General features: G+C 32.2%; 3 protein-coding genes across 18 annotated transcripts; all 3 read left to right on the top strand.

Annotated features, from left to right (window-relative positions):
• Window positions 1–3,481: 3,481 nt before the first annotated feature.
• LOC7491474 (uncharacterized) lies at window positions 3,482–5,429 on the top strand. Its single transcript, XM_002299357.3, has 4 exons — window positions 3,482–3,596; window positions 4,035–4,516; window positions 4,624–4,821; window positions 4,899–5,429. The coding sequence occupies exons 1-4, from the start codon at window positions 3,563–3,565 to the stop codon at window positions 5,124–5,126; spliced, it is 942 nt and encodes a 313-aa protein (XP_002299393.1). The 5' UTR covers window positions 3,482–3,562; the 3' UTR covers window positions 5,127–5,429.
• A 3,849-nt stretch (window positions 5,430–9,278) lies between these two features.
• Window positions 9,279–16,339, top strand: LOC7491473 (uncharacterized). 15 transcript variants are annotated; one of them, XR_008058624.1, is made up of 9 exons: window positions 9,279–9,530; window positions 9,614–9,980; window positions 11,553–11,779; window positions 12,629–12,865; window positions 12,954–13,036; window positions 13,143–13,716; window positions 13,800–14,021; window positions 14,775–15,007; window positions 15,471–16,339. XR_008058624.1 is itself a non-coding variant. In XM_024602569.2 (9 exons), exons 5-8 carry the CDS (start codon window positions 12,964–12,966, stop codon window positions 15,000–15,002), a joined length of 723 nt encoding a protein of 240 aa, XP_024458337.1. In that variant the 5' UTR covers window positions 9,292–9,530; window positions 9,614–9,980; window positions 11,553–11,779; window positions 12,629–12,865; window positions 12,954–12,963; the 3' UTR covers window positions 15,003–15,007; window positions 15,471–16,339. The 15 variants fall into 15 exon arrangements, 6 of the variants coding, with proteins under 6 accessions (XP_024458337.1, XP_052306802.1, XP_024458341.1 ...); XR_008058628.1 differs by having other exon boundaries at window positions 9,280–9,530; window positions 12,629–13,036; window positions 13,143–13,217; window positions 13,517–13,716; XR_008058629.1 differs by having other exon boundaries at window positions 9,281–9,530; window positions 13,450–13,716.
• Window positions 16,340–20,297: 3,958 nt separating this feature from the next.
• On the top strand, window positions 20,298–26,193 carry LOC7491472 (uncharacterized). Of its 2 annotated transcripts, none has more exons than XM_024606123.2 (5): window positions 20,298–20,525; window positions 20,643–20,827; window positions 24,122–24,340; window positions 25,609–25,839; window positions 25,924–26,193. In XM_024606123.2, the coding sequence occupies exons 1-4, from the start codon at window positions 20,459–20,461 to the stop codon at window positions 25,828–25,830; spliced, it is 693 nt and encodes a 230-aa protein (XP_024461891.2). In that variant the 5' UTR covers window positions 20,298–20,458; the 3' UTR covers window positions 25,831–25,839; window positions 25,924–26,193. The 2 variants fall into 2 exon arrangements, with proteins under 2 accessions (XP_024461891.2, XP_002299391.3); XM_002299355.4 differs by having other exon boundaries at window positions 20,300–20,525; window positions 25,939–26,193.
• The last annotated feature ends 206 nt before the right edge of the window (window positions 26,194–26,399 follow it).

Genomic DNA, 26,399 nt, shown 5'->3' with positions numbered 1-26,399 from the left:
TCTAAGTGCCAGTCCCAAGATACTTGGATCCGGCAACTGCACCAAACCCAAGATACTTGGGTCTGACAACAATTTTAGGTCCAAGCGCCTTGAATCTGATACCACACATATCCCAAGCACCTTGGATCTGGAACCATGTCAGTCCAAACACCTTGGGTCTTGCAACCATACTAGTCCAAACACCTTGGGTCTCGCAACCATGTCAAGCCAAAGTTAATTGGGCGTGGCAACCATGCGTGGGTTTGGCATGGCTGCCGGACCTAAAGTGTCATACCAGACCTACATTACTTGAGTTTAACAAAGAGTTGAGTAGAAGTTTAAAAATTAACTTACTTGGTTAAGTTTAATAATACTATTAAAATATTCTCTAAATTTTTAATATTTTTAATATTTTTTTACATTTAAAAAAATATTGATATGCTGTGGAGTGCATTATTATTATTATTATTATTATTATAACAAATCACTCTTTTTTCTATGGTGATATTTCTTAAACTTGAGTATAGAAACACCGATACAATGTAAAAAAGGAAATAAAAAATTTGAAAACAATGAATGTTAGTTTTTAGCACCTTTTTACTCTCTCAAAATCATTTAGCATGTATTATTATTATTGTTATTGTTATTGTTATTATAACGAATCACTCTTTTTTCCATGGTGATATTTCTTAAACTTAAGTATATAAACACCGATACAATGTAAAAAAGGAGATTAAAAATTTGAAAACAATGAATTGAATTTAATAGGTTTTAATGAAATTGTAGCTTAGAATCTTTTTAAGTGTTAAGAACTAAATTTTAAATGGAATTTAATATCTAAAAATACTATAAAAATAAATTAGAGGCCAATAACTTTGATTTACAATTTCAAAGAGAATAAATTTAATATTAAAACTAATTTTTTCAAAATAGGTCCTTTTTTAAAGACTTTTAAAGAAGGTAATATAGGAAACAAAATGAATTTAATTTTATCTCTTACAAACATGTGAATTCAACTATTTATTAACTGAATCCAAATCAAAAACTATAATTGAATTCAATTATAGTAGATATTTGGTTTCAAACAACCTGTAAAAGTTGCGTTTATTACGAGATTAAATGAATGTTTGTTATTATAGTGTGAAATGTTTTTTTAAAAGTATTTATTTGTTTGAAAATACATCAAAATAATATATATATATATATATATATATATATATATATATATATATATATATATAGTTTTTGAAACTAACACATCAAACCATTAAAAATACTAAAAAAATATCAATTTAATATTTTTTCAAATTAAATAGTCCTAAAAGTAGAAGCTATTATGCTCTTAAACACCGACTAAAAATAAAAGGAAAACTAAAAATATTTTTTAAGAATATAAAATATTTTTTTTTGAAGATACGTGGTGAATTTAAAAAGTTGAGGCTAAATGTTTTTTTTTTCAAATGTAGTTTTTCTCCTATACCTTTCTTTTTTCATATTTTTTAGTTGATTATTAACACTTTTTAAAGTTCACTATATAAATACTAGAAAAAATATTTAATTTTTTCAATGTGGAATTTGAAAACCTTTCGTATATATACTTTATGTTCATAAAAAAAAAAAGTTAAGTTTTTTTAATGTGGGATTTGAAGCCCTTTCATATATATACTCTATGTTCATAAGAAAAAAAGTTAAGTTTTTTAAATGTGGGATAAAAAAAATTTTGGTTTAAATACTTTAACTTAAAAGGATAACATAATATGTTTTTAATATGGGATTTGAAGCTGTTTAATATATATACTTTATGTTCATAAGAAAAAAATTATTTTTTAATGTAGGATTTGAAGTCTTTTAATATATATATATATATTCACAATAATTTTTTTTTCAATGTGGGATAAAACAAAAATTTTGGTTTAAATATTTCAATTTAAAAGGATAATATAATAATTTTTTAATATGAGATAAAAAACTTTTTAAAATATTCTTTTAAATTTTATTATTTTTAATATATATAATCTATATTTACATGGATTATTTTTTAATTTTTTTATATAAATATTAAAATTTTTAATATATTTTTTAATTTTTCTGAATTGATGTATAAAATCTAAAACCCAATTCCTTGACTTAAATTAACGCCCGGATTAGATTTGATAACTATGATGTCAAGGTCGTAACTGAAAGAAGAAGAGAAAAGTGCTTGGCTTATGCGAAACACGCGGCAAGGTGTGAGAAAGGCCTGTAGCCTTTGGGCGGTGGATGAGCATTTCACCATCATCCAATTGATGTCATTTTTTTTATTATTATTTGTTTTTGTTGTTGTTGGAATTGTCATTACGTCCTCCTTAAAATGTGGCGTGTGCTGTAAGAGGAGGTCCAATATGACTGCCAAACCATTCTTTATTTCTTACCTTTTCTTTCTTATTACCTCGGTTTTCATGACTGCCTTGTGCTATTCTTCTATCCAGGATTCATTGTTTTGTTGTTCTTCATTTACTCTTAATCTTTAGAAAAATGAAGAATCTCAACAATACCTCACAAAGTCGATAACTAACCGGATGTTGGGACAATTATTTAATACATAGATAAACAAATAAAAAATAAATCAAAATAAATTATCAATAAAAATCCTAATCAACACAACAATGAATAACAAAATTGAAATAGAAAAAAACGATGACTGAAAAAAATAAAAAAAATAGAGCATGAAACTTGAAATCACCCATTCATGAAAAAAAAAAAAAACAACAAAGGGGTGCTATTTTTTCTCTTTTTTAATTTTGGTCCCTTGGTTTTTAATTTCAGACAAACAATAAAATTGAATTATTATTTTTTTTGTGAAATTTAGTACCAAATCGATGCTGAGACATTAAAAAAATGATAAAAAAACAAAAAAAATATTATGGATTATTATTGTAATCCTGTGTTTTTCCCACAACTTTTTTTTGTTAAAGTTTAACTTTTAATCAATTGAAGAATAAAATAAAAAAATCAAGAAAAAAAATCAATTTAAAAATTAAGGGATAAATAAAAGAGGATTTAAAAATCAAGGGACTAAATTAAAAAAATAAAAAATCAAAGGATTACTATTTTATGGATGTAGATGTTGATGAAGAATGTTTTTCCCACACATCTTTTATTTTTTTAGGGAATATTTAAGAATGTAATAGAAATTATTTTTTAAAATAATTTTTATTTAAAAATATATTAAAATAATATTTTTTTATTTTTAAAATTGACAAAACAATTTAGAAAGAATTAAAAATTGATCACCAGTGTGCAACCCCACACGGTGTCTTTAATAAAGAGCGCATAAGGCGCGATCAATGTCGTCCTATTTGGATTATAGACGCGAGGTTCGGACTTCTTTCGTGCGATTTGAGTGCGAATTTACGTGAGAGTAAGCACCGAGTATTTTATAGTTTATACAGTTATTTTGTCTTCCCACGTGTCGTTCGTAGTGTCTTCTGTCTTCTCTCCTTCCCCTTTGGCTTTCCTTATTTATACTTTTGCACTTTTGAAGCCAAGAAAGAAGTTAAGCAAAGTCAATCATCCTCTAGCTTGCCCTTGTCAGCTACCTGCAATGGAAGGTGGCAATTTTTGGCAGAAGCTATTTGGTAAGATACATATGCGAAGTCAGTAGACTTTAATTTTAAATATAATTAGGAAACAACAGGCTTAGCTGTAATATTTGACTTTTCAGATAAATCAAGGTTTAAGTTCTTGTTAATAGACTATTTGAAAAAAATAAATTGTTTTTGTTTTGCTTAAATCTGGAATTGAATTGAGTAAAATTTCATCCTTAAAGAGTTTGTCACCAAATCTTTGGGTTCTGATCTTCTAATTCGAGCTTCTACTTGTATTCCCTTAACTTTCTTAGGGTGAATTCTCTCTCGTTCTTGAATCACTGATCTGATGTATCATATCCATGTGTGGGCGTACACAGGCGTGTGAGTCTTACTTTGGATTGAGTATCTGTAGCTTCAAAGAGTGTTTGTTACATTTGAATATCTCTAAACAAATTTGTTATTGTAAATGTTTTTCTGTGAGTACAGATGCATCAAACACGTTGACACTAGATGGACTGTATGCAGTTCCAAATAATCACGCGATCGATTGCACTTCAGCCCAACCAGAAGATTCTCAGGAGCAAAACAGGGCCGATACTGATATGGAAATAAATGGCAACGATCATCAAACACTGATCAATTACTTATCGGCCCAACCTGGATTTTCAATGGGTCCAAGCACAGCAGATACTGATCTTGAAGTAAATGATAACAATCATCAAGCACTTGATAGCCTACAAGTTCAACCAGGAAGTTATGATTTTTCACCAGACAAAGCCACTACTAAACTGGAAATGAATGACAAAAGTCACCAAACGTTTGATTACCTGTCTGCTCAACAGGGAAGTTTTCAGGCTGCAGAAACACCTTGCCGTAATAATCGGGTAAGAAAATCTCCCGAAGGTTTTGATTATCTAACATCTGAAAAGAAAAGAATGGCCGACAAGGCATACCGGGAAAAATGCAGGGTAAGACCAATTACCTCTCCCCCGGACATTAATGTTATTTGCTTATCTTGCCTTGCTCAATTTGTTTTCTTCCTTTCATTTTACGTGCTAATATTTACTTTCTTCAGGAAGACAGAGAAAATACCAAGGCAGAAAATAATCGTCTAAAGACAGAAATTAATCGTTTAAATGAAGAATGTGTTAGGAAGAATCATGCTTTAAAGTCTCAAGAAGAAGAGAATAAGCATCTTCAGCAAAAAGTTCGTCGATTGGAAGGTCGCCTTGATACACAAGATATGGTTGTGAAGGTTCTCACAACGCAACTAGTAAGTTTCTCTCTCTTTCATTTCTTAATTTAATTGATTCATCTATATCTCACTATTATCTTCATTCCATTTTGCAGCGCCAGTCCCAAATTATAGATCTTCAACGTGAAAATACTCTTCTAAAATCTCAAATGGATCAATTAACGAGTTGTGCTAACAACCAGGACAACTCAAATATTATACTTCAGCTTCAAGAAAGAAACGAACAACTACGACGTGAAAAGATTGTGTTCGAAAAGACTGTTGAAGCTTTATGCATGAAGATAAGCAATGACAAGAACCATGAAGAGGAACATACACGATAAAGTACTGTACTACTAACATATATACTTAATAGTATTTGTCTCAGTTACAGGACTTTGATTAAGTAAGGGGTTGTTTAGAAGGGGTTGTTTTTTGAAGTATTTTTTTAATAAGAAATATATCAAAATAATGCAATAGTGGAAATTCTCAATATATTAATTAAGCAAAGTCATATAGTAGCTTAAAATTCATGTATTTATATAAAAAAATAGTTTGTATTAGAATTTAATAAAATATTATTGTTATTAATATCCATACGAGATTAGAGTTACCGATAAAATTCAAACTCTATATCAATTTAAAAAGTGCCATACAATTATTGTCAAGGTTGATCAACCCATTTATGTAATTTCATTCAGCTTATCATCCTTGCTTTTATTTATTGCTTTCATTATTTTTCACGTGCTCATTTTTCATGCAACTCTTTCTTTTCTTCTTTAATTACTTGTTTTCTTTTGTTCATGATAGTAGACGAAACATATAACATTTTTATGCATTGGTGAGTTCAATCTTGCTAACCACACGACGAATCAATTGAAAGTGGTTAAGAAAATCACGCTCTAATTGCTCCCAAGTATCGATCGAGCTAGACTCCAAGTCAATGTACTAGTTGAAGGCATTACCTTTCAAGAAATGAATGAACTGTTTTACCATGAGATCACCATCAATTCCGGCATTGTTGCAAGTCTCCATAATGTGAGCTATATGTTGCTTAGGATTCCCTTTGCCATCGAATTATTGAAACTTTGGTGGTTGATAGCTTATAAGCATCCTTAGCAGGTCAATTCTTTAGGTGTACGACTTCACATAAGAATACAAGGGTTGAATTGAGCTTTTTACTTGGTCCGTGACGACTTTCTTGATAAGTTCTTTCAGTTGATTCGTGGTGAAAATGTCATTAGTAATACCATGTATATTCCTTGCAGTTCTGATTGTAGAATCCTTAATGACATCTAATTGATCTACTTGTAAAGTCTTGGTAGCTGAGGTTTGGCCTCCTTCGTTTAGACCCTCGAGTTTGTTCATCAATTTTGTTATCTCGTGGTCTTTTGCCTTGAGTGAAGTTGAAAGCCCCTCGATGAATTTGGTCAAGTTAGCCACTTGATCCCTCAAAGATGTTGTCTTGGTCATTATCACTGACATAGTGCCACAAACCGAAACCTTACTTGGTGATTGATATAGAAAAGTTTATATAGGTGAATTGTCGAAGTCGCCTTAAGTGTCGAAGAGAATTCCACGTGCTCCACTTGATTTTTGCAATGGAGTTACTTGTGGCTTCATCTTTAGAACTAGATTTCATGCCCTTTTTACATTCGAAGTTGATGTCAACTTGAGAATCGACTTAGTTTATGCATACAACTCAATGAAAGATTTTGTTTTCAATGGTCGGGTTGAAAAATATTCAATGGTATGTCGTCGATTTGAATCAATAGCCTTGTTGCTTTTGGAAACGACAATGGTGGTCATGTTCCTTCTAATTGTCATTAAGAGTTTGTTGAAAATTCTTCCTTGAAGGGAAGAGTTCTCTTCAAAGTGTTGTTTGAAGAACTCTTGTGGGGCATTTAGACTTGATATAACAAAGTTTTGTTTTTTGTAAACTTCAAGCATAGATAAAGAAGGCTTGAGAACCTTTGAGCAGAGGGTTGGTGGCTGCTGCTGCAAAACTGAGCACATTGAGGGGCGGTGTGGCAGTAGGAGAAGTAGAGCTGACACTTGACAGTCTACTCAAAAGATCGGTGAAAAGGCCACTGTCCAGAACCAGCAGACCGTCTGGTCTGTTGCCAGTTGTTTTGCTTCCAGTCTGCAGGGGCAGGAGAATGAACAACATGAAAATTAGACTTGTGATGACTGTTATACTGACTGTTGTTGGGGCGCCAGTAACCACATGACCGGCCTCTGTTACAGCTGAAATCAGACTGGTGCTGATGCTGGGCAAGGTGAGCAGAGGGCAGTAGAGAAGGTGTGGGTAGCAGAGGTGGATTTGCAGTCATGACTGGAAGAGAAGACTTATGTAGAAACTCATGAGTAAAAAGATGGCTGTGAAGATTAGCGTATGACAACGGTTCTGCCTTGGTTACAAGACTAGTGACCAAGTCTTTAAACTCACTGCGAAGACCACGAAATATATAGAGGTTGAAGTCTTTAAGAGAAAGAGGCTAACCAGCAACAGCCAATTCATCAAATAATGATTTGGCGTGCTGCATGTATGAAGTAACTGAAGCATCCCTTTGTTGAAGATCTTGAAAGGATCCATGGAGTTATATAATGCGGGAATTCGACGGAGAAGCAAACGTTTTCTCAAGAGTGCGCCAAACACAAGAAGAAGTCTGACAATCTACCACAAGATGCAAGACGTCCATGGAGAGAGAGGAGAGTAACGCGCTTAAAATAAGTTGATCATGTTGCTTCCAACGAAGAAAAGAGGGGTTGATTGCCAAAGAAGAACCACTAGAACTGTCAGAAACCTGAGAGGGAGGACATAGCACTGAGCCATCGACAAAGTGAAAAACACCCTGTCCAAGAAGATATGGCTTCATTTACATTCGCCAATAAAGATAGTTGGTGGTCGTAAACTTCAATGAGACCACTTGATGAGTGTTGGACAACGCAATGATAGAAGGAGGTGTTGCCCCCATGATGTGAAAAGGGACGACAGAAACATGGGAGAACGAACCAGCGGTCTGCACTGCAGGTTGGGGTTGTTGCTGTTGGGAGAAGGAACCAGCTGCAGCAGCTTTTAAGTGGCTAGCCGGCTGGGCTGTACTGCCAGTTTGATGGGGGAAAAGGTGAAAGCAGCAGCAGAGTCCATTTGGGAGAGGGAGAGAGGAGGCCGACTGCAGGTGGAGAGAGGGGGAGAAGAGTTCTGACGGCAGAAGACTCTAATACCAAGTTGAGAATAATTAGGAGGCTTAACCTAATGGTTAGCCAACCCTTTTTATATATATGTGTAGGGCAATATACAATAGCAATGGTGGAGATTACCATACAAGAATATGACTACAATATTTTTTATATACAATATTTTTATATAGATACATTCTATAATAGGTGACAAGTTACTGAACCAAAAAGACTACAGAAGGAAGCATGAGAAGGTACCATTAAGTATTTTGCAAGGATTATTAGCATAGTTTCACGCAAAAACTGCTTGCAAACTTTCTTCTCGTACAAAATAGTTTGCTAAATGTATATATATGCAGTTTCCTTGTGCCAAGTTTCTCAGAAAGCATACGTGGTTTCCTAGCTCTGTCATTTCCATTACTTTTCTCTCTCTCCTGGGTTCAAGTGCTCAAATCAGGAACCACAAGTTCAAAAAGAAATTTGACAGAAGGAAAATTTTCACGACATTTAGCTGGCTTTGCTGACAATGGCGGTAGTCATTGCTTTGTTGGTTTCATTTTTTGAAATAAGTGATTTTATAAACTTCTTTTTTTTGTTATGCAACCTGTAAAGACATGTAATTGAAACAGTTTTAAGAGACTTGTAATGAAATGTGGCTCGTATGACTAACTTGAAGATTATTTATATCTCTAGAATGTCTGTGTCATGTCATGCATCTAAATGTTTGCATTTCTATAAACTTGCAAGGAAGTTGTATTGGATTAGTGATCTTGTACCTGAAATTGCCACTCTCCCTCTTTTTTAGTGCAGTAGCCATTCACAACAGAGAACAGTTGGCCTCAAGATTTTTTACTGAGGGCTCATACTGATGACTGTGCTTGTGTGTTCATGCAGGATATTGAGAGGCAATTTCTTCTAAAAGGGACATCAATTTGCTGATGTGGTGGTTAGGGGTTAGAACCAGTTGTGACAAATGGAGGATGTTTTTGGTAATTTGATTTCTCGTAAATTTATTTATTTATGAAAAAAAATGGGATCAGGTTTTTTTTTTTAATTTGAATTTGAGGATGACTCCATTACAAATTGTAAGAATACTCCATCTAAAGTTATTGTAATTGAAAAATGGGGTTGGGGAAAAAAGGGTGCTCGTCCTTTTTCTTATAGATAGAAAAAAAGTCCCCCATATTTTCTTAATAGTAGCCTATTGGTCATTTATAATTTCTTTTAGATAAGATTTTTTAAAATTTATCTGCTATCAACCGATAAGATCTATAAAAATTTATCGGCCAATAAAACCAAGTCCTCAACAACAGGTTAAAAGGGTTGTGTTACACATGGTACCGCAGTGACCTCGTCAAACAATGCAGCGCTTTGTGTAGTCTTCGTCAATGATGGATACTACCTTCATTTTAAAAAGAACTCAGCTCGCCCATGATTCCTCACAACCACATCTCACCAACAAACCCTCAAAATGCATTCAGCCGTCCAGTTCAGATGCTATTCATCAGAAACTATGAATATTTCTGCTGGTGCTAACAACTGTTCTGGTCTTGACATTATTATGGGTACGTGAATATGTTTTGAATCTGTCTTTAACTAGAATTTTTCCCTTCGTCTATGCTTATCTTGGTTTATTTATAATCTTCAGGAAGGGGAAGAAAAGAGGAGTACAAAATATTGAAGATGTTTTCTGTAGAAAACGCCGATGATCCAGGCTTGAAAACGGATCATTAACAAGGGAAGAAAGAATTACATGATTAATAGTTGCATCAAGCAGCTTTATGGGAGCCGAATCAAGTTCATATATCAGAGATGACTTGAAGCTGCATTGATGAGAGTATTGACTTTGCAAATCATTATCTAGGATGACATGATACATGCAGCACAGTAAAGACAACGTTAATTTGGTTTGGACGAGTGGGTGATTTTCGAAAAAGAAAACAGGATGCTCGGACAGACAAAACATGCATGCTTTTCTGTCAGATTATATGCAAATCTGAACGACACCCTGTAAGGTACAACTCCTTATTGAACAGTTACCTTAATTCGAGACTGATGACGAAAAATTGTCATTAAGAATCGTTATTTCATAGATTAATTTGTTTTACCAGACTGGATTGCTTTGAGCTGCAGAAGTAGTTCTACCTTCCTTTTTCTAATTTTGTTTTAAAATTTAATTTCCTTCTTACTAACTATTTTATTCCCAAAAAAGAAAATCCTTATCTAGAACCCAAGATGATAGCGACGTTCCAAATGGTGTTTTATTAAAATTTAATTTTTTAAAAAACATTATTTTTTTATATTTTATAATTGTTTTAATGTGTTGAAATTAAAAAATTATTTTTAAAAAATAAAAAATAATATTATTTTAATATATTTTCAAATAAAAAATATTTTAAAAAACAATTATTATCTTATTTTTAAACAACATGTTTGTGTTCTGCTCAATATTAATTATCGTACAAGGTTTTTATATGGAGTGGTATATTAATTGGACAGTTTCATGGAACAAATGTTTTTTTTGTCTTTTTTTTTTTATATATTTTATTTCAAGAACTAATTAATGACACCGATGCTATTAATTAGGAAATTATGAATTTATATATGATGGTTTATGACTGCTACCAAAATTTGAATCCTGGTAAAACAGTTAAATGTTACGAAACCAAACATGGAGCTTTGATCGATCTATCAGTGAATTATATTTTGATTTGCTTTTCGAAAATGAAAAATGTCAGATCCGAGTGACGATCGAGGGGACCAATGTGTTGTCTTTTTCATTTCAACTTTCCACGATTTTAGAATCTTAAGTAATGATGTGAATATTTTTCTTTTCTTTTCTTCCTTCAACATGATCAAGACATCTCTCGTAATTGAAGAAATGATAACTTAATTAAAACTAGTGATGATGATACCAAGGGCTAGAGCAAAGTGAGATCCAATAGTATAATCATGGATCGAAAGTGATGCGCCTATTCATCTATGCATTAATTTAATTATAATATAAACCCTGAAACGTTCATAAGGTTAATTAAAAAGATCCTCATGATGTACTTTCTAAGTTACATGGACCAAAAAGATTTTAAAAATTTTGTGATAGTTTTTAATAAGATATTATAAATATTATATTTTATACCTAAAATGTTCTTAATATTTGTAAATCATTATAGTTTAATTGTAAGGGTATTTTAAAAAAAATAGGTTTTAATTAACCTTATGAACGTATAGTTTAATAAGAATTAACATTCCACGCTGTTTAATACGTAATTAACATTCCACTCCAAACTCCTTGCTCGATGAACCATTAATAAGAGTTGTTAATTTAGATCTGCATTCATGTATTAGGGATATCTACTTTCTAAGATATTACTCTCAAGAATTGTATAAATCCAAGCTGTCCACTGTTCTTAACATTATGAACCACATCATGAAACTTGGCATAATAATTACTTTCAGTCTGCTTACCAACAATCTTGTATAATCCATTATAATACTCGAGCGCATAATCCCAGTTGCCTTGGAACATATCCTAAAACAGGATCCAGATTTGTCACTTTATTTCGAAACACTGATCAGTGGCATTGCAGTTGATTTAATTTGCTGCAGAATTAGAGAAACGGCAAAGGAATACCATGCTGCTGCTGCTGCTGCTACTTTTAAAAAAAGTATTGGAGCTTTGACCACCTTGTTTAACAATTAGGCTTCGCATCGCACCTTGTCGATCACGTCCTCATGGGCCTCGCATACGATGTTCATCATGTCTACACACATTATTGAATATTACTCGGTGCCAACTACGCACGCACCATCAGCGGTAAGAAAGCGACTCCCAGTACTCCAATAATTAAAATATACCCAAGAGCCTCTTTCTATGAAGAAAAAAGACAGGTGCTCCTAAAACCCATTCACACTCTTGGTATACTATATGATTACAATGAAGTATGGGACCACTTGATCGGCACTGTAATTTGATATATGGTTGGCGTTATTTAAAGATGAAATGAGGGAGGGTTTTTTTTTTTTTTTTTTTTGAAGGGAGAGATTTTTTTAATTTAAACTAACTGATTTATTTGTGGAAAGGTTTTTTTTATTGTCACTAAGCTCGGTTAAGAAAAACAATTACGATCTCTTTTGTATATCAATATTATGTGTTTTCTTTTTGCTAGAGCTTGATGGTTATCTAACTTTATTTATTTTATATAAAAAAATAATTACTTACAAATATAATTTTCGGTCTCTTAATGCGCATTTCTTTCAAAATTTGATATTGTAAATCGTTTTACAGATTAAAAAAAGAAAAAGAAAAGAGAAACTCGATCAAGAGTGACGAGCTGCCAGCAAGAGTAGTTTGAAGGGTCATGAATTAATTTTTATTTTATTTTATCTACTGACTTAGAAAATTATGCCCAAGTGTCCAGGTCCTTTTAATTTGACCAAAAGACTCGCCTTTGATTAAGTGGACCATTGTCAAATTAGGGCACCAAAAGGGTGGTGTTTTTTTTTTTTGTTTTTTTTTTTCCAATCTTGTGTACTAGCTAGCTATGATATCCTACTTGTTTTTTCCAATCTTATGTACTAGCTAGCTATGATATTGGCCTTCTCTTTGTTTGTTGTTATTATTAAACTCAACATCCTTGTCCTTAATTCACTTCTACTACTACAGCCCCGTTTAAGGCCGAGCGATAAAGAATGAACACAAAAGGCAGTGGCACATATATCGCACGATTGTTTTTGTCATGGTTATGACACGATACTTTCATGATGCAAGCATGTCGTGCGCCCGATTTCTTTCTATATCGCGCGTTTTCGCACAATTTTCCCCTGAAATATTGTCTCGTCATGCTTTCATGACCTTATTATAAATTAATAAACGGACCTTCTCGATCTCTTGGACGGAGACGTAAGAAGTATTTTCTCTCCTATTAATTTGTTTGCGTTGTTGTATCCTATTTTGTAGTTGATTTCTGTTTGCTTTCAATTTTCTACAGGTAGCAGCTAATGGATCAGCTCAATTTGTGTTGGACAGCAGGGGCTGGTGAACTGTTAGATATGACGCCTCGGCTTGATAGAAGTAAGTTGATTCCCAAGCATTGATTTTACCGACTAGGAGAAAACCAAAGTAGTACTGCATGTGAACTGTAATTAATTCTCCCTACGTCCTGTTCTTTATTTTCCAGGAACTAGTTAGAGTCAACCTGTATTCGCGTCAGACTACATAATCATATCTGAATATCTGTTTATGTGACAGTGGAGTATGTTCTGTTTCTTGTTCTCTATAAGATTACTGATGCTCTTACTCGATCTCTGTTACAATGGCGCTTTTATCTTTATGGGAAACCTTTTGATTTGTTACCTTCTCATGCTTAGCTTTTTATGTTCTTTTCCCTATGTTATCCTTATCTGCTCTTGCTTTGAGGTGCCCTTACATGTTCATTCTCTCTCGCCATGGGTTTCTCCATTGTTCCTAATGTATTCCTTTGCTAGGTTATAAAAAATAAAATAAAAAGGGGGTCTTTTTGAAGGGTTTTATTCTTCTAAACTTTAATCGCAGCTGGAATAAACACATCTACACTCGATGAAACCGCCGCCGGCTATGGAGTACTGAACCCATTTCCAATCGGGCAGTGCCTATCACCTCTACCTGGAGAGTCTCCTACTGCCCATACTAAGCTGAAAAGAAAAGGTCCTAAAACTGCCAAGGATCTTGAAAAGAAAAGAGCGACCGACAGGGCATATCGGCGACGATGCAGGGTAGTTAACTGATTGTGTCTCTTCTTATCTTTTTATTTAGATTTTTTTCTGTAATTCTTATGTTTTGATCAAATATCATGCAGGAAAATAAAAAGAAAAATGAGCAAGAATTGTTTGTGCTCACTGAAGAAAATAAGAAATTAAATAGAGAGAATGACTCCTTCAAAAGGGAAGAAGTTAAGCTGCAAGAGATGGTGCAATCTCAGAAAGACGAAATGACAGTACTGCTACAGAATGAACTTCGCCAACTGAAGGCCCAGCTTCAGGGGCAAAATGCAGTCGTGGATGTGCTTTCGAAGCAAGTAGTGAGTGTTTCTTCTTACCTCCTGCGTTTTTCACTTTGCCGATGATCACCACATTATACATGCAATAATCTAGATCAAATTATCTGAGCTAGCTAAGTGGTGGTAATTAACTGCTGGAATCTTGTTTGACATCCAATTTTCTGTGTCATCCATTTCATGGGCTCATTATGTTTACAAAAGGAGAGGGTAGTTCCTCTCTTCTCACCACAACAAGCTTATATCAAACCTGAGCAAAGGTCATGCCTTTCCCTCTTTCCCCTATTGAGTAAGATATAGAGAGTTGTGTGCCCTAATTAAGTTTGGTGAAGCCTCATTCAGATCGCTATAGACTAAATCATAAAAGAACTAATTAATAAGTAATCAACGTGGAAGAAATCACGAGTGGTTGTGAGATTTTTTATATGTAAGTTGAGAATCTCACATTAATTAATTAAAGATACTCACCTTTTTAGTGAATGCAACATGAATCAAATATGAGGTAATTCTTTGGCATGCTTTAATAATTAATTAGAAATTTAGGGTTATGCATGTCCAAAAGTCTTCGGTACTTTGTCTCCCTAGCTAGCAAGCAGTTATATTAAAAAAAATAAAAAAAATTGGTTGTTTGTGTGTGTGTGTGTGTGTGTGTGTAGCTTGATGAAACTTAGCGTTTCCATTGCTATTTTTAATAGCTGAATCTCACTCAAGCTTACACGAGGAAGTGAACTCGGTAATCATCTCACGGGCGTTTCCATTTCTTTCTTTTGATTGCAGGCTAGTATCGAAGATAATATGGATCCTCAGCGCGAAAATAAACGGCTGAAATTAGAAATGGATTTGCTGATTAAGAAGATTAACAATGATGACTATTTAAACCTCCTTCAACTTCGAGAAAAAAACATGAAACTAGAACAAGAGAAGAATGTTCTCCAATTGATTATTGATGCCTTATGTGCAAAGATAAACAAGGATAGTGACCTCGAACCAAAGCAAGCATCCTAATTAAGGTAACATTTCGACCTTGTAACTCCTTTTATTTTGCTTCTTTTTTTTTAATCTTTTCTTTGTAGTTTTTATGAATTATCAAATGTATTTTAGTATTTTGTTGTTAATTTTTTGAGTTTAATTTCCTGTGTTAAGTTTTCTATTCAAGAAGCGAATCACACGGATGTAGAATTTATATGATTTATCTGTTTAATGTAGAACACTTTTTCTTTACTTTCTAACTTTTACATTACTAAAAAATATATTTTTTCAGTGACTAGAATATATCATTAATGATAATATAGTCATTAACTCTTCTTGTTGTACGAGGCTCCAAAAATCTTTTTTTATAGAGAAGAATTTGTAGGATTCTGCGAACTACTGATCCGTGAAATTAACTCCTCTTTTAATTTAACTATGAGTTCTTTATTCTAAGCACAACCATTGCTTATAGAAATTAATCATCTTTGAATACAAAAATTCCAGGTACTGAGCTACAAAGTAAATGGATAGAGGAGGTGTGCTGACAAGAGAATTAAGAGGCTACAGGAATTTAAATACCCAAGGATGTGCCCTAATGTATTCTTATAATTGCAAGACCTATTTTACGGACGTACGTCGTCATCATGTATGAAGGGTGTTCTTAGATTTTAGCAGCGGTGTGTTTTTGGTTCTCTTACCAGAGTATCAAGAAGTAAATAAATAAATTGGAACTTGGAGGTTTTGATTTGCCTTTTAAATTGGTAATGTCATTTGTACTTAGTGTATCTAAATCTCACTGGTTTAGGCCATCTTATAAGCCCACTACTATCGTTCATGTGCACCGGTCTCCCCCATTTGATGGATGGATAAAAGTGACAGTGATGGAACCAGCAAGAATGATCCGTATAGGGCATGGAAAATTTCCTTGGGGTATTTCATGGCAGGATTTGCAGCTGGATTGGTTATGGAATTTGGGAATCAGATGTTTGCATCTTGAAGTAGCTTCCCAAGTGGTTAAACATGTTTTGGCAGATGATCAAGGACAGGGCAGGCCTTTATGCTATTTTTCCAAGATAGGTATAAATCTTCCACGCAGAGACTGGAGGGCAGAAATCTCTCCAGTGTAAGGGGGGTCTAGCTCATGTGCTGATAGACTTGTGAATCTTGATGTAAATCTTGATATATATATATAAGACTTAGCTTTTTGGTGGAGTCTCTCGTGAAGGACCAATCTGGCTTACACTTTGTAAGGAATTTTAATTAGAAGAACTGATGCTCTCAAGCCTTACAGTGCATCTGTAACTATTTTTAATGTTGCTCTTGAAATATTTTTTATAATAGATTGAGAAAGTCGGGGGATTCAGAGAAATAAATCTGAATATTTGAGCTAGAAGTGGCTTTTATTTATTTTCATTTTTTTGAAGAGTATAACGATCGAATAAATCTGGGTTTTGATGACTTTGAGCTTGAACCCTATAACCAAAATATGAGCCTCAAGCATGTAAGATTTTTCTCCTTGAAACCCTGGATTTTGAAAGGGTGGCTGTGGCGTATCCGTCAAGTTAAGGAGAGATCTATTTAGGTTGAGATATGAAAGGGGTAAATTTAGAAAATTATTTTATTTCTAGTTAACAATTTTAATAGAATTTTACAATAATAAATTTGTTCCAGAAATAGTAATTCAATTATTAAATCGATTCACTTGGATTTACTTATATAAATTAAATTCAAGTACTAGGGGATTTTAAAGTCTGCAAGTGGGGCTCCTTTTCCTTGTTTGGCTTTCGGCCCTTTTTCTATCCGGGAAAAAAAAAAAACCTGCGCACTTAAAAGGCGATGTGCCTCTTGTAAATTAATCCAGCTCCATTGCTAATAAATTGGCCACCGTGTATGGATTAATTGGACCGAAGGTCTCTAGTTATCTTTGCTTCAAAGTAGAGAGGTTATTTCACCCAATTTATTGTGCAATATATTATAATTTTAAGAATTCTCATTTTCTTCCATGATCTTAAAGGAAATTATAGTCCGATCCTAAAATTAATACCGTATTTTCCCTCTTGAATACTGGGAAATAGGCCATTACAAGATTACCTTTTTAAAGATTCCTTTGTTTCTTGTAATTTATGTTTTAAGAACGGTTTTTTAAGAAAAATTAAAGTCTTTCATTTGGTTTTACAGAGTTCAGAATTGACTAGACTCGTGGCATGTGGTATGTGACTGGTTAATATGTTTTATGTAAAAAACATATTAACAGAAAAAAGTAAAAGGAATTCAATCTGAGCAGTATAAAAACAAGTCAATATTAAAAAGCGGAACTGAAAAAAAATAAAAATAAGCTTAATTAAATCAAGTTAATTAGCAAACTTCACGATCATGAACATAAGAATGAGATAACATCAAAAAAAGAAAAGTTGAAAAAAAATGAAATTCAAATACCAATTCCTAATAAATCAAAAGAGAACATAATAACTCTCCATGGAAAGCAAAATAAAAAGAAAAAAGTTTAAACTCAATCTCTAGCAAATAAAATATTGTAGGACAAGAATCAAGGAAGAATATAATTAAAAAAGGTAAAAAAAACTCAATTCGAGTCCACCCAGATCAAGATGCAAAATCTTTGACTTAGTCTTAATACCAAGGTAATTGAGTTCGAAAACAAAATGAATAAAATCATGAAATTCAATTATCAAATAATCTAATGTTGAAGAATGAAAAAAAATAATTAAAAAAACAATGGAAAAAATATGAATAAATCCAGGTTAACTTGCTAATCCAGCTAGCGACTATGGACACAGGATCGAGATAATCTAATAGAAAGAAAATGAAAAAGAAAGTACAAAGACCAATTTTCAATAAATAAAATGTTACGGATGAAATTAACATTAAACAATTTAAAAAATGACAAAATCAAAATTCAACCACGTTAAGCTTCGAAATCAGCGACTCTTGTTATAAACTCGGAACTAACCCCATAGAAGGCAAACTATATAAAAAAAAAAGCAAAACTAAAAAAAAAGATAAAAAAAAAATCAGTCTTAAAAAAGAGAGAGAGAGAGAGAAAACTAGGTGATCCTCATAAACTTGGTTTAATTTCTAAAACTCACAATGTGTGAAAATCTTAGAACCGAGTTTAATCAAGAAGCTTAACTATCAACCAATTTATTTTTAAAAGATAAAATCATGAAAAAAATATCAATCTAAAAAACTTGTCAAAGCAAAAAAGATAGCAATAAAAAAAAAGGAGATCGATCAAATTTGAAAGACTAAAAAATGGTAGGAAGTAAAATTACAAAAACATTTATAATTAAAAAGAATATTCAAAATTAAAAAAAAATAGTAATTAAAATGATAGAGACCAAATGCCAAGGAAAAATAAATTGCAGGGGCTGGTCTGAATTTTTGTATAGGTTAATGTTGAATTCAAGGAGGAGAGAGAGAGAAAAAAGAAATGGATGTCGGTGTTAAACCAGACGTCAATGTGGTGCGCACGTCACTCATCGTTGAGGGGGCGTCGAAACCTTACAAACACTTTCATTGATGCACGTGTTGTTCCATCATAAAAAATGTGTCGAGGCCTTTCAAATTTTACCGTAGGAGGCAGTGTTTAGTGGTTGACGACTTAGCACCCTCCTTTTAAAGGATGTGGGTTGATCCACTCATATATTATGCATGCTCCAAAAAGGCCTTATAAGAGAATTACATTGATTTTATCTTCAAGATTAATAAAGTAATTTCACTATTTTAAAGAAAAAATAAAAAGAGTATAACACCGATTATTGAAAGGTATTGGTTTTTTTTATTATTATTATAGGGATAAATCAATAATTTTACTGTACACAACAAATAAAATTACTAACCTAACCCTACACAAATTATTAAAGACCACCTTTCCTCGAATGCTTAGTTTAAATTTTTTTTATGCTAGCTAGGGGTAATTTCATCAGATCATAATGAACAAGTATAGCTACAATAATTTATCCTTCTCCTTTAGGTTTTTTTTTAATTTTAATATCAATATCACACTATTGTAAATTTATAATTATATTTAAAAGCAAGTTAATTTAGTCAATCTACTAGTTACTACTTACTATACTCACCCTACGATTCGAGTAGGATTTTAAAGTATTTTTTAACAAAAAAAAAAGGCTACAACATTATAAATGAAATTTTTGGTTTCACAATTTTTTTAATTAAAAAATATAAGGACAATATTCATGTTTAATAGAATAATAAATAATAATAATAATAATAAATCAAATAATAGTCATAAACGTTGCGTGAAGCTAATCTTCTTTGTAAGGAAAAAAAATGATGCACTACAAATATTTTATTTTATTTTGGAGGTTAATTCTACTCACTAAATATATATGATTTTTATTTTTATAAATAAACTATACAAATACACTTGTTTATTTTAAAATTTGAGATGGAAAGAAAATTCAAAAATAAATTTCAAAACATCAATTAATATATATATATATATATATATATATATATATATATATAATTTAAATTTAAAAAAATGAAAGAGAGGTTATTAATAAAAAAATTAGATTAAAAGAATGAAAATGCAAAAATAAATAAATAAAAATGGCCCGCATGCCAGTGGCCTCCAAGGAAAGGCCTATGCATAAATGATCCTAGCATACCATGTTGTTCCTTAATGGCGGACAACGTGTTTTTTTTTTAACTGATGACATGTTATCCAGCTTGGTAGATGATGTGTTATTCGTTTTGGTATTTTACTATCATCTCAACAAAAACTAACTAAATAACTTAAATACCCTCAGCTTCAGTAACCTTGAAACTAACAGATCAATTACACACACACACACACACACATATATATATATAAACTAATTTTATATCTTAAAAAAGTTTTGTTTTATATTAAAAAGAAAAGAAAAGAAAAGAGAGAGTTTAAGACTGCTAGTGTTTTTCTAAGGCGAAGAAGAAATGATCTATTTCTTAGAAAAAATATAATCAAGAATATAAAAAATCATTAGTTAGGTTGATGATTTATCGATGTTAAGAGAATTTAAATTATTTTATATATAAAATATAGGAGGAAACTTGAAAAAAGATACTTGATCTCAAATATATCTAATCAAAACTGAATTTGAAAAATACAAGAATGAATTTAACAATTTAGCTAAAAAAAGAATTACCTAAGAAAAGGGGTGGATATTCGTCTTTGGATGAGCTTCTGAGAGCGACCTTATTGGGCCTATGGTGTACAAGTCTGTGGGGGCGGTCTAACACGTGGCATTCGATCCAAGTTTCTGTAATTCTAAACAACAACTAGGGTGGCCCATGGAGTTGTCTGAGCGAAGTCGTCCAATTTTCCAAATTGGACGTGCGATATCGAATGGCTTTCGCGCGATTTGACTGAGCAGTCTGGCTCACAAGTTTTCTGATAATTAATCTCGATATTTTTATTTTCAAGAACTGAAGTCTCTTCATCTCCCCCTACAGAAGGCGAATCCTATGAAATGGAGGGTGCCACTGCCAGCTTCTGGAAAAGAAACTATTCTCTGCAGGATCTCTTCGATATAGACAGTAAGTGAAAATCGCAGCTCAATCATCCCCACAATATTGCATTTTCTTTTGACTAATTCCGCATCTATCTTGCTTGCTTCTCTAAAGGTTCTTGTTCATTTAAAATTTAAAACGCAGGGGAATTGAATGCATCGGTGTTCTTGGAACCAACTCCTAGTGTGGCGTCGTCGGCCGAACTAGCTATTAATCCGTTTCAAAACACAACTGATACTAATCGTAAAAGAAAAGTTTCTGGAGCTACTAGAGATGCAGCAGCTGAGAAGAAAAGACTGGTTGACAAGGCATATCGTGAACGATGCAAGGTAGGAGACCCCTATTCTCTTCTCTCTTTGGATTCATAGCAGAATCTCAACTCGATTGTTTCGTTCTATAATTAATATGTAGATCGAGGTCCTGTTTGCTTATTATCTATGGAGTATACGTAATTGATTTAAGTTGTTTCCTTTTTCTTTTTTTTAAGTGAATGAAAATAATTTGTGTTGAATTAATACGAACATATTACTTTTAAATTTGAGTAGAAAATTAACATATTTTTTCAAAAAATAAATTCATCCATTTTATCTCATAATAATTGGAATCAAAGAACTATGAAAATTAACTTTTATTTTCTCTTAAAATATGAAAATTAATTTAAAATATTGTTATAGCATTCTTATATATTTAAACAAATTGTGACTCGAATTCAAAAGCTATTTATGAAAAGTATTTTTTTGTTGGGGTCCAGAGTTCGTTGAAGGCATGACATAACTTTTATATATATATATATATTTTTTATTTTTTTTTGAGTGAAAATAATATGATAAAAACAATGTAAACTACAAACAATTAGCTGAGGTGGTGAAAGTGACCTCTATCTAGGGGTGAGCAAAAAAACCGGAAAATCGATTAAACCGAGAAAACCGGAAAAAAAATAACCGAAAAAACCGAACCGAAAAAAAACCCGATTAAACCGATTAAATTTTTGAAAAAACCGGCCGATTCGGTTCGGTTTCGGTTTTATAAGCAAAAAACCAAAAAAACCGAACCGAACCGAACCGAAACCGACAAAAAACTGGAAAAAAACTGAGCCAAACCGAGCCAAAACCGGAAAAAACCGAGAAAACCAAGCCAAAACCGGAAAAAACCGAGAAAACCAAGCCAAAACCGGAAAAACCGAGCCAAACCGGTTTGAACCGGTTTTTGCCCTCAAAAAACCGAACCGAACCAAACCGAAACCGGTCGGTTTGACCTGGTTTCGGTTCGGTTTCGGTTTTTTTTTCAAAAAAAAAAAAATTCAGCTTGATTACTTTTTTTGATAAAAACCGAACCGAACCGAAAATGATCACCCCTACCTCTATCCTATAGGACGAGAATACAATTGTAATCCATTAAAAACGTATTTCTTCTATTTTAGAATGTATAAATGATTACGATTTAAAATGTTTTTTTAGTTAAAAATATATTAAAATAATTTTTTTAAAAAAATTATTTTTAAAATTAATATATCAAAACAATTTAAAAATATAAATATAAAAAAAAATTAATAAAAAAATTAAAAAATTAAAAAAATATAATTTTAACTATATTTTTAAATAAAATTTTATTATGGGGAGGGATTTCACCTTCATGCTCCCGGCTTGAAAGGGAATTATTCTCAGGTCAAAAAGCCCCGGGATACCCTTGGTTGAATTAAAAAAAAAAAACCAAGTAAACTAGCTACCTGCCATGTTTTTTTTTTTTTTTTTTTGTTGAAAGAAAACACCTACCTACCGAGTTTATAGACACTAGATTCTTGGATTAGCATTTTTCTCTCCCTTTTCTTTTACAGCACAATTATATCTGGTTTAAAATTAAATTATATAGTGTTTTTGTCACATATTTTAGATTTAAATCAAATTATGTATTATTTAAAAGAAAACGGTTTCGTTCTAAAAACAATATAACGCAAAGGATAATTAACTACTTTTTTGGGCGGCTTTTTTTAGTTAAAAAAGATGACTTAATTTCTTTTTTTTTTTTTATACACACATATATTAAGATCATAGTGTTATACAATACTCAGTTTCAAAGCCTTGTGATGCAATTTGCGAGACAAATAATGTTATAATATACTTTTTGTGTATTTTTCATTGTATTTATAAATGTTTTATTGAGTAAATAATAGTGATGATGAGTATGTCTATGCTAATACCCTATATATTTTATTTTTATTTTTTAAACTTAATTATTATTTTAGTAAAATATATCTTTGCACATGTACAAGTTACAAATCATTTCATATAAATAAAATATATTTACTTATTATGTACGTAGTAACTAATTTAAATTAAGGGACATATGTTTTGTGTAAAATGTTTTACATGAAATAAAGTTTTTGGTATTTAATAATTATGATGTGAGAAATACAGTGGTAATGAAATAATGATAATGTATAATAATGATAAGATGATAATGATATAGTGCCAATAATGATAAGGTGATGTTAGTAAAATAATTAACTTAAAATCAAATAATAAATAAAATGGTAATGAAATAATGATGATGTATAATGATGATGATATGGTACCAATAATGATGAAGGTTAAGGTGATGTTAGTAAGATAACTAACTTAAAATCAAATAATAAATAAAATGTGCTCAGCATCTTTTATAAAAATTATCTTAATCTTCAATTTATTTTATGAATTCTTGATAAACAAAAAAAGGTTTTGTGTTTAGAGTTAATTAATTTTTTTTAGATTATAATAGTTAGAGATTGTAATCTCCTTATATTGTTAATTTTAAAAGTGTTGAATATTTATATATTTGAGCTTTGTAACAATTATATCGAACATAGTTATTAAACCTGGACCGGCCTTTCGAGTTGATCCGAGACCTGGTGATTGGACTAGTCTGGGTAAGGCAGAAGACCGATATGAGCAAAAACCTGGTCGACCTGCCGGGTTGACTCGCGACCTTGACGACTCGGCAAAACCTGGATGAGATCCGTTTTTTTTTTCAAATGTGTTTTTTGTCCTAGCTAGATACCCCTCTTTTTATATATATTTTAGTTGGTTATTAACCCTTTTCAAAGTTCACTATATAAATTATAAAAGAATGTTTTATTTTTTCAATATTGTGTCAATCCTTATTATAACTTACAACAAGGAAAGGCTTTAATTTCTTTTGAAGAAGTGATATATGCATTCTTGGTCAGGCTATCTTGTCATTGTTAAAAAATAATATAAATTATATTTTGGAATTTCACCTGTTTAAGTTATTGGATTGAAATGGTTCTTTAATATGATATCAGAGTCTTGATGACTAAGTGGTCACGAGTTCAAATCTATCATCTCTATTTATTTGATAAAAATCAAGCATAAGGTGATATGGACTTATGCAAGTTTCAAACTTAAAGAGTTTTCACTTGAGGGGATGTTTTAATTAGAGAATAATATAAATTATATCTTGAAACTTCACATAATTAACTGTTATGATAAGATATATAAATAATACTTCTATAAATCTTTCATACTAGCACTAACATAACCAATGCTCACTCTTAAGTATGACAACAGAACAATTTATTCTTACATATTTATGTTTTTCTCTCTAATCTATTTGTTTCTTTTGTGCAGGAAATGAAAAAGAAGACCGAGACAAAATTGGATGCACTTACCAAAGAAAATGATGGTTTAAGGAGAGAGAATAATTATTTAAAAAATGAAGGAACGCAGCTAGTACAAACTTTGCAACATCAAAAAGATGGGATGAAACAACTTGAAAAGGAATTTGGCCAACTAAAGAGCCAGCTGCATAGACAAAATACGGTTGTGGAAGTGCTCTCGAAACGACTAGTAAGTGTTTCTCCATTTTCTTCCCTTGCTATCTGTCTTACAAAATTAACTACTTGCAGTCTATTAGCAACAATTAATAAATAAATAACTCAGTAGAGGTTTTAATAGAAGAATAAGATTAGAGAAAGTAAATCGTCACTTTTTCATAGATTGTTTTTTCTTGTAATTATTTCATATGAAATAATTTCACCAACACTCTCTTCAATTGCTACTTATTTTTTAACGTGGATAGTCCATGATCTTGACCTATCATTAAAGGGCATTTGAGAATGGAAGTGCTTAAAATAGCATGAAATCACTCGTGTACCTCTGGGGGTACAGAGCTTCAACTACCGGAACAAAAAGAGCTCCATATTCCAGTCATGAATCCGCCATATAAATGTCATTTGAGGAGAATTATTTCCAAGAAGTTCAGGATCTGCCTCCCTACTCAATATGAAAGGAAGTAGGAGTTCATCTGAGAGTCTTAACAGCAGAAGGATTTGGAGAAAGCAGAGCATGCTACGCTAACCAGCATTTGTTGATCTCACCTTCTACGATTTTGGTTTAACTATAAAGGAATTTATTGGAAGCGTAGTTTCTCTAAAGAATAACGAGGGTCAAGAGCAAGTAGTAGTTTGTCATCAAAGCCAAGCCTTGACCTCACTAATTGAGAGCCTTCTAATTCTCTTTCCCCAAGAAATTACTTGCTTTTTATAGCAGTCTATCCTTTGATACACTACTTAATCTAGTAGATGATATCGAAGCCACCTGCATAATGGAATTGACTAGAGGAAACTAATTTACTTCTCCAACGCAGTGCTTCTCCACCACTACGCTGCTCCTGTAATTTCCCTTCACTGTGTAACCAGTTAGGATTCGGTTTCAACAGACTATGTTTCGAGAAAAGGGGCTCCTGCTTTCTCCTGGACAGCGACCGTGTATGTTCCTCAAAAGTTGAAGGCCAGTTGCTGTTAGATTGTTGATTTAATTATCCTTTCGGGGATATAGACAGGCAAGTCATAGGTTATCCCGGTTCTTCTATTTATATGCCCTATACGGTGACTTGGTTTTACAGAATTAACCACGTTAGGATCTCTTCCGAGCAACAAATTCATACTGGATTCTCGCGTCAATTTTTTTCCTAGTGGTGAAATCTTACGTCAAACAAGATCTTAATAGATAGAAAATGAGGCTGATGACATTCTGATCAAAAGTGTTTTTCTTTGATTGACTCATTTTATCTATAGGGTAACTATTCATTATTATTTTAATCATTTTTTGGTCAGGGTGGCTCCGATGATAAAGATCTCCAGCGTGAAAATGCACAGCTCAAACATGACATTAATCTGTTAACGAGAAAAATCAACAATCCAGAAAGCTTGAGTGTACTTCAGCTTCGAGCGAAAATTGCACTGTTAGAAAATGAAAAACACTCCTTGCAAGTGATAGTCGATGCTTTATGTGAAAAGATAAACAACGAGAAGGACCAGCTTGGACCGCAGAACTAGCATCACAAGGTACTGGTTTAATGTTGTCGGTTCATGCAAATTTTCAGAGTTAAATATTTCTTCGCAATATAGTTATTATTCTGATGACTGAAGATGTTTGATCCACAGAAGAGAGAGGTCTCCCGCCGCTCGCAGTTCTGCACGATTTATCTCACTACAACCTGTGGTCATATATATATTTCAGGCACTTGGAATATAAGAGATTAAACAAAATAAAATAAAATAATTGCCTGGAGAGTCGATGGAACCATTATCATTATTGATGTACGTATATATATATATATATATATATATATATTTGTCAACTTTATTAATCTATTATAATTCCAGTTGCTGAATGTGTTGCCTCGATGTTCGAATCAACATGCATGTCGTATCATATTTTTAGCTCTTACAATCAATAGTTTTTCTTAGGAGTAGTGTTTTCTTGATTATATATGTTCTTTGGTTTAGGTTTTTATTAACTAGCAGGGTCGGTTTAGCTCCTGTTTAAATAACTTTATTATATGCTATTTTTCATCCGATTTCGATATTTAAAAATCTTATTTCAAAGTCTTCTTTATAAAATT

This window comes from Populus trichocarpa, chromosome 1 (genome assembly GCF_000002775.5).
Source record: "Populus trichocarpa isolate Nisqually-1 chromosome 1, P.trichocarpa_v4.1, whole genome shotgun sequence".
In the NCBI taxonomy this organism is placed as follows: domain Eukaryota; kingdom Viridiplantae; phylum Streptophyta; class Magnoliopsida; order Malpighiales; family Salicaceae; genus Populus; species Populus trichocarpa.
This window is presented reverse-complemented; position numbering and strand designations above follow the sequence as displayed.

Excerpts from the sequence above, each read along its gene's own strand:
- LOC7491474 (XM_002299357.3), top strand. The coding sequence starts at position 3,563 with ATGGAAGGTGGCAATTTTTGGCAGAAGCTATTTG. Across the intron at positions 4,517-4,623 it reads CATACCGGGAAAAATGCAGG|GAAGACAGAGAAAATACCAA; the intron begins GTAAGACCAATT and ends TACTTTCTTCAG. Across the intron at positions 4,822-4,898 it reads AGGTTCTCACAACGCAACTA|CGCCAGTCCCAAATTATAGA; the intron begins GTAAGTTTCTCT and ends TCCATTTTGCAG.
- LOC7491473 (XM_024602577.2), top strand. The coding sequence starts at position 12,964 with ATGGATCAGCTCAATTTGTGTTGGACAGCAGGGGCTGGTGAACTGTTA. Across the intron at positions 13,717-13,799 it reads CATATCGGCGACGATGCAGG|GAAAATAAAAAGAAAAATGA; the intron begins GTAGTTAACTGA and ends AATATCATGCAG. Across the intron at positions 14,022-14,774 it reads ATGTGCTTTCGAAGCAAGTA|GCTAGTATCGAAGATAATAT; the intron begins GTGAGTGTTTCT and ends TTTTGATTGCAG.
- LOC7491472 (XM_024606123.2), top strand. The coding sequence starts at position 20,459 with ATGGAGGGTGCCACTGCCAGCTTCTGGAAAAGAAACTATTCTCTGCAG. Across the intron at positions 20,526-20,642 it reads GGATCTCTTCGATATAGACA|GGGAATTGAATGCATCGGTG; the intron begins GTAAGTGAAAAT and ends TTTAAAACGCAG. Across the intron at positions 20,828-24,121 it reads CATATCGTGAACGATGCAAG|GAAATGAAAAAGAAGACCGA; the intron begins GTAGGAGACCCC and ends TCTTTTGTGCAG.